This window comes from Cydia pomonella, chromosome 12 (assembly GCF_033807575.1).
Source record: "Cydia pomonella isolate Wapato2018A chromosome 12, ilCydPomo1, whole genome shotgun sequence".
Taxonomy (NCBI): Eukaryota; Metazoa; Arthropoda; class Insecta; order Lepidoptera; family Tortricidae; genus Cydia; species Cydia pomonella.
The window spans coordinates 7,404,966-7,417,802 of record NC_084714.1 but is presented as its reverse complement, the minus strand read 5'-3'; the positions used below and the strand labels follow the sequence as shown (position 1 = coordinate 7,417,802).

General features: G+C 35.1%; 1 protein-coding gene across 6 annotated transcripts in view; it reads right to left on the bottom strand.

Moving 5' to 3' along the window:
• LOC133523383 (uncharacterized) overlaps positions 1-12,837 on the bottom strand; it is a 311,151-nt gene that overhangs the window by 13,825 nt on the left and 284,489 nt on the right. For all 6 annotated transcript variants that reach the window (XM_061858916.1, XM_061858920.1, XM_061858917.1 and 3 more), the window contains one exon: positions 2,731-2,838. In XM_061858916.1, the coding sequence (XP_061714900.1) occupies positions 2,731-2,838 (108 nt within the window). The remainder of the gene's footprint in view (positions 1-2,730; positions 2,839-12,837) is intronic.

The window sequence follows — 12,837 nt, the reverse complement described above, 5'->3', positions numbered from 1 at the left end:
GTTACTTTTATTTTGTCTATATCCGACAAAATAAAGTCCTTACCTTTTATTTTGTCTAGTAGTCTACGTAGGTTATTTATGAATTCTATACCATTTTGTTTGTATTATTTGTTTATTTGTACCTTGTCACAATGATAATAATATGAGATATCTAAGTGGCATTTAGCTATTGATTTTGACTGTGACAAGGAACAGAGAAATCAAATTCCGTCACCACTGTTTGTGTTTTTGTCGTGTGCTTGCGGGGGCGATTGTGGTGAATGTGAATTATTTTCATTACGCGGGTGACATAACCGACTTTGAAATATGTGATTTTTCTTACCACAAACTGTTTATTCATTTAAAATCCATTGACGGACCGTTTACGCATTTTGTACTTGCGAAGATGCAACTCATAGGACACGTCACAGCGAATACGCTGCGTCAAGTGTAACTCTGAATGCGGTTATTAAGTAGTTATGAAAACAAGTGACTGCCGGAGCGTCTCAACAAATTCGCGTACTAATTGAATGATAAATGTGAATCACCGGCAGCACTTACTCACGCAACTCCGCATATCCATGCCACTTCCGAGAGCTAAGTGTTGCAAGACTTCTGCTAAAGTATACCATTTGTGGACTTTATCTCGGTGTAGTAAGGTGTATAAACGGTCACCTAAGACATCTCAGGTATTTAATCCTATTAAGTTAAATACCCAGCGAGCTGCCATTGCTTTATCAATTGGCGGTTTGTGATTACAGTATTACTTATCGGAAGAACTGAATATTCTGATATTAAAAAAAACAATAACTTTAAGCACGAACACTATCGTGTTAAAGTTGTACGAGAGTTATTTAAATTTCAGGGTTTTGAAACACTTGCCAAGTTCAAGAGTAAACTTCGGTGAAAATGTATTCTAGTTTACCTAAGAAACTGTTTAGAACATCTCGCATGCAGTACGGAACTGCACTCCTGGTGGCCTGGCCAAGATGACAATCATAAATCTGAGGGTCTAGCTTCAGATTTGTGACAAATAATGGTCAACGACAATGAGATTTTATGCAAACGGTAAAATCGTTCATGTCTACTTTATGCTCTCATATAATATTAAAACTGTTAAAAACTTGCCCCAACAGACCATTCGTGTGGCCATGGCCTTATCTTTTGTGATTTCACCATGACTTAAAGGAGAGCATGTCGCCGTCATAATGTTACGCCCTTTATGCAAAACCGGAAAACCTTTAAGAATTATTGACATAGTACAAATAACCCATTAATTAGCATAGCCCTTGAACTTTAAGAATTACCTTTTAAAGTGGTAAGGATATAATAATTATCGCTGGAAACGCGTTTCATTGAAAAGCAGGACTGGCTAAGGTCGGTGGTATTAGGGTTACCACATGAAAAAGTAGAATATCTTGACAGAAGTAGTCCAGATCGTGACATTACCTAAAGTGAATAGCGGATGGCCCTTTTTACAAACAATAATTAGTTATTCGTTTTAAAAGGGGGCAAAGTTGTTGTTTAACCGCTCGTACGAATAACCGATACTGCGAAATATTCCAAAATTTCGTTCGAAAAGCAAAATCTCGAGCGCTGCGAGGGTTTCAATGCACGAGGGTTAAATAAATTCGCCACCGAGTGAAACACAAAAATTTTCGCCACCATATGTTGTAGCTACTGCACTTCCCTACACTTCCCTTTCCAAACTTTCAGTTAGATTCTAGCAGTGAAGTTTCTAAAACTTCCGCCAATTCCGGCCGCAATCTTGGCGAACATCCAAAGATCCTGACATGTCTGGGGAAATCCTGATGTATGGCAACCCTGGTGGTAATTCAATAATTCAACTGCATTCCTACTCGACACCGTTTTGTGTTCGAGTTGCGTAACGTGGATTTGTAATTTAATTGCTGCATAAATCGCATTGGATTAGCCAAGGTACAAGTGCGAGTACGTTTTGCTAGCTATTTTAGTACTCTAATTCACATAGCATGTCCACCTTGCTGGAGTATTATTTTAGAAAGATAGTTAACAATAAACATGCGTCTGTAAGAAAAAAGTTCCGAGAAACTGTGCAAGTCAGTATTAGAACTCCCGCTCTCAGTTTTGGTTTTAGGAGACCGAGCAAAGCTTCAGCTTTATTGGTAAAACTCGCGAAAAATTATAGCAAATGTACCACATTTATAGCAAATAAATTTCTATTTTCAATTACTATATTTTTTCAGTGCGAGATTTAAAGTGATACTAGTATATATGATTGGCTATTTGTATACCTATACTCTTGTCTAAATAGGGGACAATTCTACATCAATTTTACATGCTTTCACTTAGTTTTACCTGTAACGTTCTCTGTATGTTTGTAATCAAAACTTGCAAGCTAAATAGACCCACTTCCCATTATCCAATTAAGCTGAAACTTCACATACTTGTGTAAGTTGGGCAACAAATCAATATTATGGTATCGAGCAGTTGTGATGATGAAGATCAGAGGTGGACATAGGAACTGTGTTATTTATAAAACGACGCACCCTCATTGTGTTTTGGGTTGTTAGAATTGTCTGGATAAGTATTAGTTGACTGTTGAAAGAAAGTACCGCAATAAATTAATTCAAAAAGCCATTCATAAAGTGGGTAATGTACTTATGCATCTAGGTGTATCTACAGTGAGCTATAAAAGCTTGTATCAAAAAATGAAATTTTGACAAAAAAAAACGTCATTTAAGTGTGTAATAAATAGTTGTAAATGTTTACCTGTGCAGCAGTTTCGAGCTTATTCCGCCTGTCAGCAAGGATGTTGTTTCCAAGCTCGTCATCAATCTGCACCTTCTTTTTCTCGTCGACGGCAGCACTTAGAGAGTCCTATAACAAAGAAATACCCAAATTAACGATAAAGCAAAACTGACAGAAATAGAGAAAAAACTGGCAATTCCTCGATTAATTTAGCTGTTAATTAAATGGGTCATGCTGCTTGAGTGACGGTACGATATTAATCTTTTTTAGCACGCAAATTATATTAGCTTCTTATACTTAAACGCAAATATCCACAAACGAGCGGGAAGATTATGCGTAGTAAATAACATACTATTTATTAATACACAATCAACAGCAGAGTGGGTGAGAAGGCGAGGTGGCCAAAATTATTAGAGAATAACTTCATTGTTAAAAGGGTAAGAGGGTGTGCTGGTCATATTGACCCCCTCACGTGATTAGTTACTGTTGTTGCTGACTGTATGGAAGCCTAAATGGTCATAAAATTCGTGCTAAGTTGTTACATATCATACCAAATAAGTCAACATGTTTAAGGCACTAATAAATTATTATTAACAACGTTGTAGCTATTCTTAATTCATCTCATGACAACAACAATTAAATGGATGGTTTAACTCGTCGATTTATGCAAAAAAGTGGCAACGGAATTGAGACCTAAACGGGAGTAAAGATCGTTACGTCTGAGCCAGGCATTGGTCTGTGAAATCAGAAGATAAAATGGTGTGAATTACAATAAGACCAATTTCTTCCTAGCTAGACGCTAACACCTATTGTTACGTAGAGCACTAACATCTGATCCACATCTGCGGTATTTTGTCACGCTATATTGCGTAAGTTGTTATATATTACAACGACGCACGATCAAATGTAATATAATATCGTTTGAGTTATTAAAGTTGTACCTAAGTCATAATAGAACATAATAAAGTAGATGATGTAGATACTCACTGAAGAAAAGAAAAAGTGACCAGTGACCCTCCAGTGGCAAAGACCGGATGGTTTGGTCACTTTTTTTTGTATATAACATCTATTCCACTTTATAATTAATATTTTAGTAGTGTGGCTACTTCAAAATAAACACAAATCAAAATATTTCATAAAATTATTTAAATTGTGTCATAAAATAGGTGGTGTCATTCACGAAGACGCGTGCCTTGACTCGTAGTTTCATGTTATTAAAGGTTAGATATGACAAATCTGCGCGTCGTCATGGATGACACGAACTATAGAACATTTATACATGGACATATTAGGACTTCCATGTTATAGTCAGGTATCCATAGTAAAATGTATGCAAGATTTATATTAAAACGTGCTGTTTACATACATCACCACCGCGTGATGTTATATGTTAAGACGTAACTATGTAAAAAAAAATGAAATGGCGAGTAAACATTAAGAGAAAAACATCTAAGGCACCATTAAAAACCGAGGTTTTCGCAAACCGGAAAGTAAACTTGTTAAAATACTTTTATTTAGTTAATTTTGCTCAACTTCCTGTGTCCCTGTATTAAAATGAGTAAAAGTACCTTGAACAAAATTTGCTTAACGTCTTTATTTCATAATTATACGTGCCTTGTCGTTTTCGGCGGCCTCCGGATCAAACTTCCTAAACACAGGCTTTAAACCGCCGTTCTTCGTTTTATTTTTCAGTTCACCTATAACTGATCCAAAATTAAGACCAGTTGGGAACCCGGATTGTTTTTGTAAACGTTTCAGAAAAGGTTTTTCTTCGGCCCCGTTCACCTCATCACACACATCTTGTTCGATAACGGGTTCTTTAGACAAATTAATATTATTCAACTGTTTTATTCTGTCAGATGCTTTGTCAATAGACTCTTGCAATTGTAACGCCCTATCACTTATAGTTGGCTGCTTAACTGGTTTTATATCTACAGGCGTTATGTTTAAATCCAGTATCTGGGGTTCATGTTCGGCCTCTGATTTGTCTAAAGACAGGTTTTGTATAATCGTTTGTATTTTGTCATCATTTAAAATAGTTTTCTCGAGGAACTCAGTCAATCGTTCCTTTGGTGGACTCTCGCGCTTGAATATTCTATCATTAAGAAGTTTTGCTTGTTGTTGCTTTAGTAACGTGCTTGGTGAAACTTTGTCTTCAGTATTCAAACTAGCTATGTTTAAATTATGCAACTGGTTGATGCCATTATTGTTATCTTCTAAATGTGTAACTTCTTCGATATTTTTTGTAGCAGGTACTTCTGGCAGCTTATTTTTACCATCTTCGTTAATTTTATCCTGGTTTGCGGGTTCAACATCTTCTTCTTTTGGTATTAATGTGGTACTGATCACATTATCTTTAACGGCTTCCTTTATTTCAGGTGGCTGTTTCGACACCAAAATTTTCCATACCAAGTATGCCAGCAAGCACAATCCAAGTAACACTTCGTAAAACATTTTGAGCAATACCCACAAATCACATCACTGACTAGAATTTGTTTTACGTGGCGACACCACAATTAACACACTATTAACGCTCCATTTGTAATAAAGTTCCAATGAAGCAATCAAAGTTACTTGCACACTTTACAACTATGCACCGCACCTAATTCAGAAATTGAATAATCATTAGGCTAAGTAATTGATAGGCTAGTGTAATGGGCGGAACAGAAAACAATAACAAAGCGGGTGATGTTACAGCTGGTCAAACACACACTGGTTGAACAAGTGCGTTATCACCTGGCAGCGGACACGACTACTATAGTGACTCACGCGCACCCCGCGCATGTAAACACAACCGCGGTAGCCACAACCTTATGACACATCTCGGATGTATACATTCCGAGTTATAGGTGCGCCGAGATGGACCTTGACTCGAAAATGTCGATGAAAAGATGATATATTGACCTTCAGGTTAATTGGCTAGCAACCGACTTTATAACATCATAATGACATACCTATTAAACTACCAAACAAAGCTATCGAATTACAACGCAATAATTTATTTATTGATAGCCACGACACGAATCATAAACTCGTGCGATCTATTCAAGGATCAGTAAGCGAACATCAACAACGCAGAAACTACTTTTAACTCGGACGAAATGACACCTACTTAAAAGAAAACGAAGACGTAGTTCATAAAAACGGAGTTATCATGCTAATTCATTTAAGTTTCGACAGCTCGTCAATTATTTAACAATTTTCTGTTTCCTCATTCGGTAGAACCATTGTGATATAACATAAACTGTCATCGAGTTTTTATAATTTTAAATATAATGTTAAATAAATACTGTAGTTTTCCTCACTCTGACGGCATTCCGCATATCTACTTGGATATTATACGCAACAAAGTCTTCTGAGGCTCGCGCTCACCTAATATGTCAACCTGTCCGAACCTAATGTGTATACCAGCAAAAACTTATGGAGAGCTTAATTGAAGCTATTCAAATTTACATGAGATGGTTTCGGCTGATACTGGCCAAAGCAAAAACATTACAGATAATTACATTAGCATAGGTGATGAAATCATTCCAAACATAGGATGAGGATGTCCATAGGGGCGCTTTTTTCCTCTTATTGATAATTAGATTAATGATAATGACTGACCAAGACAAAAAATATCAACATACACTCCAAGTCAAAATTATATAAATAAGTTTATACGACCATAAAAGCTGTGATGTGATGGATTTTCATAGAAAAAAAATAATAAAAATCATAACAGAACATTTCAAAGTAAATAACTGAAATTATGGTTACGATAATTGCCAGTTCTAAGGTTCTAACCAAGGGCGTTAGGTACCTATGTAAATTTTTCCAATTTTCTATTTTTTTACGTTTTTTACACTATATTATAATGTTTTAATACTTAAGGTGTATTTTTAATCTTTTGGGGTTGCCATATGTAAGTTTTGGTTACCAATATACAATAACAATAATAGAAACATGAGATTTTAAAGAAAAGAACGTTGTTTTTGACCTGGAATGTACACAAATCAATGTGCACAATATTACCCAATACCATAATTCAAATCAATCAAAGCAAGACGCTAGTCAAATAAGTTTCAATAGAGAACGATAAGGGCGATATAGGACGAATCCATTAAATAATTGTAATGTCTGTTAGCACCACGCAATCGGAGATTGAAACGTGCTTGACATACGCATAAGGACATTAGAAAACGACCTGATTGTTGATGACCCTAACTGCTATGCATATTGATGATTGTAGAATGTAAACACTATGCCAAATATAGCAAATGATATAAGAAAGTTCATTCTGCTAAGGCTCATAAGAAACAAGGTCGTGAGATAGATAAATTTGATAAGGAACGATAATGATCCGCTTCAAGCATCTCACGATGTACACTAATATAAAGGATCGTTAGTTTCAATTGAATATTGAACTGGAGCAAACGAAACACTTGTGTAAATCGTAGACAAAGAGTCGATGATTAAACAAACATGAGAGCAATAAATACAAACTTAAAGACGTCACGTAATCCGAAAATATCACAAAGTTTTCCACTGGTTTACGACGCGCTGCGTTTTAGAGAAAGCGATTTTTCAAATTATAAATTCGCAAAAGACGGTACGCACGGCGCGGGCGCAGCGGGCGAGCCTGCCAAAACAACTGACGGTGCCGCCGCGTCTCGCTGACCAGTTGGGTCACTGTCGGGTGCAATGCAAAATAGCTTTTTACCAGACTCCGGCAAAGTTAAAAAGAAGGGTTATCATTATGATTTTAGCAGTCTATGTGGGTGGATATGACACTTTAGCGTGAAATCTGAGCAGACATTTATGAATGATGAATGAGTTGTCATCGATTGTTTCTTGTGGCCTCGTTTATAATTTTTAATAGAATCGCCAAAATTAGGAGATTTTATATAAAAAAACAAACAGTATCGGGTTAGTTTTCGGGTTAGGTTAGTTTAAAAACTTATCGCTCCAATGCCGATTAAAACTTAACTATACTTCCTAGTATTATCCTTAGTATGATTTTTTTTTTCCGGAATATCATTATCTAACACTTAATAAATAAGCATAAAAACTTTTTTAAATCAGGGTACGAAAAAAACAAACAACTCAAAATACCTATCGATGGGTCCTTGATATGATATGACTAATTAATAAGTCACATATGGAGGTGTCAGACAATGTAAACAAAGAATACACTGCGCATACAAGAGATTAAGGCAATCAAAATGATTACGCCGCATTATAATGCATTTATGCAAATGCCGGAAGCTAAATCCGTTCGAAGTAATTATAAGTCAGCATCGCACTTGAAATGTGAATGTACGCATTCTATTATAGGCCTTAAGTAACACCGTTCACACTGTTCACTATAAAAAAACACACACACACACACACAAACAACAAACAAATTATAACAATCCGTAAACCTTATTGTAAAGGCATAATTGCAATCGGGAAATGATTTACTCGTAGATATTATATTGGTATTGGTTTTCTAAAGCAGTTATTAGTCTCGCTTATTGATTATAAAAAAATGGAAGTACCTACAGTACACGCACGGAAAAATGAAATATGGGGACTAGATCCAAGATGTGTTGATGTGTGCTTTGCCCTTTTTTACTGTGATACCTATAACATACAAGCGCGAAGCACAGTTTTTGATATGAAATTGGTAACACATTCTGTTTTTAAAATACGCGTCAGTCTTTATTCTGCGTATATTTAAACAAACGAAAACGATACTGTGTTGAATTTCGTGTGAAATTCAGTCTTATTATGATAATGAAAGTTTAATATTTTTTTAATTAAGTAGTCTGTTCCTTGATAGCAGTTGGTTCGCACGATTTTACGGATATGTGTTACACAAACTCGTTAAAATAATTGATTTAAATCGTCGCCGTACTTAATTTTCTAGTGCTTTCATTTTAATAAGATACCTAATTCGAAATAAACTTTAAAACTTGAAGCATAACATATGAAATATGTGAATTGACCTTGAATTGACAAATCAAAGTAACCCTTCAGGTTTATCCTTTGAGCTCTGAACTCGCAAATGTGACTGGTATTGTACTCGTAAAGTACTTTTCGAAAAACCCACGATTGAAAAACACACTGACAAATTTCGCTAGTCATACGAAGTTAAAGATATTTGACATATTCCGCATGATTGTTCAATTTCATAATTATAGTCAATGATGAGTTGATGAGTCATTTGTTTTATATTTCTTCCTCATCTCCTTTGATAAAAAACAAAACGGCTAAAAGCGTTTACGACACTAAAAGGTCAATACGTGAACAAAGCAAAAGAATAAGTCTTAAAAGCCGCCAGTCATTATTAAAAAAAAAAGAATAACATTATTAAAAAATAAAGAGACAGAAGCGATGATAAATCTGGCTGACAGATATTTAGTCCAAAAATCGTTTTGGTCAGGTGCCTGTCCAGCGATGCTTCGCGGGGGCCAAATTGTATTATTAGACTTCGCACTAACGCCAAACATTATGTAGGGCACTTTCATAACTCGCTGGCAACGGTTTCGTTGGTTCAGTGTCATTTAAAATTATTGATCTAATTATCTACCTGCAATTAGAACATGTTTATTTACAAACAAGCACACTGAAACAACATGTTCTTGCGCTTTCAATTAATTTAATATGAACAGAAAGTCATTTATAAAAGGTATTTATATAAATGACTCGGATTGATCGGAAGATCTCGGATTAAAGTAACTGATTTATGTCTATTATTCCTATTACAACGTTGAGACCCTTTGACAGACTCTGTACTAGAATATCTCCAGATAAAATATATCGGTAATAGCATAAAAACAAGTTCGTTAACATGTAACCTTAATTAACCTTAACCAGTTCCAGTAGTTCTCTCCTTCGATACATTGGTTGTATATATAATTTATAATTATTAATAATTAATCACAATTATAAGGTAAACAATGATAATGCTATCAGTATGTGAGTACCCTCATTATTCTTTGTAAACAGTATCAGTATGATGTCCCATTTATCGTAATATATCCGTCCTTTTTTAATAAGTAGGGAAGTAAGAATCGGATGCTTCAACTATAACGTCAAATAAAACTGCAGTGAACACGTTTTTAAAGCAATGAAAATAAACATACACAATAAACTAACAAAAAAGTTTTGGCAATTTTTTTATGTATAGTACAATTTTTTATCGCTGACTGTACTTTTCTTTGCACATGCAACTAATACTCATCGAGGCAATTCTAAAAACCCCAAACACAATTAGGTTGCGTTGTTTTATGACCGAGTTCCTATGGCTACCTCCTGTCTTCATCATCAGATCAGCTCGATGGTACCATAATATTATATTAAACAAAGACGTTAGCTTTTGCAAAAATAATTAAGAATTGCCATTCAAACGAATTATTTTCAGTCTGTTGAACGAGTGATGCTGCTGATATCTCTCATCGCGGAGACGCTTTCATTTTTTAAAATACATAGTAAATCTTATAAGCAATTATTCTCATGCCATGCATTTACGGCACAGTGTACTGAATGATAACAATAGGTTAATGTATAACACACACACACACACACACACACACACACACACACACACACACACGCGCACACACATTACGGTTATCTATTACAGCGGTCAATTAAAACTCAAATCACTAGTAATTAAAAAATAAATGTTTTGTTTACACATGTAACAACCACGGGCTACTAAAATAATTATAGTTATATTTAGAATGCAACGGTCACACATCGTTTTGGGTCGTGGGTTCATTTTCACTAACGGAAAAGTAAGTAAAAACTAGAAACAAATTCAGATTGAATTTGGGTTAGACGTCAGTTATACAGGTTGAAAACCATCCCCTATTAGAACAAATTGCACAGTCCCCAAAGCAAAATGTTAAGTGAGTCAAACGTTAGGTGTAATAGTATGAACAATGTTGCTCAGACAATGTTTTCCTCAGGGAATCTCCTACACTCTACATTTGACACGAAAATGAGTAAAAATACTGACGCGTGACGCCTTGATTAGGTTACGTAACATATAGTGAGATCTATACAACTGCGCTTATTATAACTATAGTTAATTTTCAATATCCAACCTGGGTTGAGTAGTAGTTAGGTAGAAAGAAGTAAATGCTCAAAATTACGGCTAAAATTTGAGTGAACAACAAAATATTGTATGTTTTCGCGTGATAGTTTAATACAAAGTTTTTTGGTATATACATTTTTTGTACATGATTTTGCATACCATTTATGGTTAAACATGAAAACTACTGCATGAACACCTATGTACTGTAAGTACTGGGTAATATTTATTGCAAATAAATATTTCTTATTACATTACATATATACATTAAGTTAATGACTTGAAGAATGATGAAATAGACAGAAGAGTCAACTGCAGTTGGAAAAAAATCTGGGCACTAAAAGAAATTTTGAAAGGGGATTACCACTTAAAACTAAAGAAAACTGTAATAGATATATGCATTTTGCCCAGCCTAACTTATGAAAGCCAAACATGGACTTTCACCAACAAAATAAAACATAAAATTGCAGTTTGTCAGCGCTCGATGGAAAGAAGTCTATTACATTTAAGAAAAATACACAAAGTAAGAAACGAAGATATAAGAAAGAGAACCAAACTAACAGATTCCCTTCAGCATGCACTGAGACTCAAATGGAAATGGGCAGGTCATATTGCTAGACTTAACGATATAAGATGGACACTTAAAACAACAACATGGTCAGGACCTATAGCACAAGGAAAAAGAAAATCAGGCAAGCCACGAAGGCGTTGGGCAGAAGACATTTATAAGGTCGCAGGTGCAAGCTGGATGGAGTCAGCCAAAGACCGTGAAAAATGGCATAAGTTGGAGGAGGCTTTTACCCAAACGGGGTCCATATAAATCTATCATTCATGTTTTTAAAATATAATATATATAACTGTTCAAAATATGGAATAAATAAAGCTTTAATAATAATAATAATAATAATAACATTAAGACTATTTAGTGCGCTAAATCTGTTGACTGTGCGCTGTACACGCAGATAAGTCTGAGCCTGCGTTGCGTCACGACGCAAACTGGTTTGACCAATGGCTAACATTACGCTGCGCTTGTGCACTTATTGCATTCCCGTTCCTGTCGGCCGGTGTCGTACAGTATATTGGGTTCAAGAGACAATAGACACATAGCGAAATATTCTAAGACAGTGGGTACGAATAGTGTTGGTAGGAACTTAAGTTTTTTAATCTAAATTTTAAGAACTCTACTTGTTTTTACGAGACTCTGCGCTGGAAGAAACTTCCGAGTCTTTTAAGTCCTTATCGAGTCTTTTTTAAGCGCAACTCAAAAGGTCTCGAGCCTTCCGAATAAAGACTCCGTCAACAAATTTAGTTTTTATCTAAATACTAGTAGCAGTAAGAAAATAAAATAAGCTATTAATTTACATGAAGAAAATACATTATGATTTTTTTGTACTCGTAAAAAAAGAGTTCTTTAAAGAACTCTAGTTTAACAAACACTAATATAGACCGTAAAGACCTTTCATATTCAATATAAAGTTGTATTATTATTATGCTCCAAAGTTTTGAAGCTATCGGAAACATGAAACCATCTAAGAAAGAAAATGTGCATATATCGTACACTGCCTTAATAAACATTATACTTTTAAGAAAGCCAACTTAAAATACTAATGTCGTTGGCTTATATCGTTGGTGTATTTAAGTAGTTTATAATTAATTTATGTGTATTAGGACTCTAATTCTTTCAATAACAATTTCTTTTAGTTTTAAACGCACCGCCTACAATCTTTTCCGCTTTGCCCTAAGGTTGACTGGTAGAGAATGCCTCATGGCATTAAGTTCGCCTTTTGTACATTAAGTTTTTCTTTTGTGCAAAAAGTTTAAATAAATAAATATACGTGACATTTTTATATTAAAAGATTAACCAAATAGTAGTATTACTCTAACTAAACCAAAATGCTCTTGAAACAAAACGATCTTCCAAGGCTATTCCTAAGAGGACCTTAAGCGGCAACCTTTTAACTATCCGAGGCTGCAAGCGCATGCGTCGACCTCCTTCCGCGACCGCATATGGCAAGGGTTTCAAGCCTGACCATACATATTCTCGAAATATTTACACGTGCCAG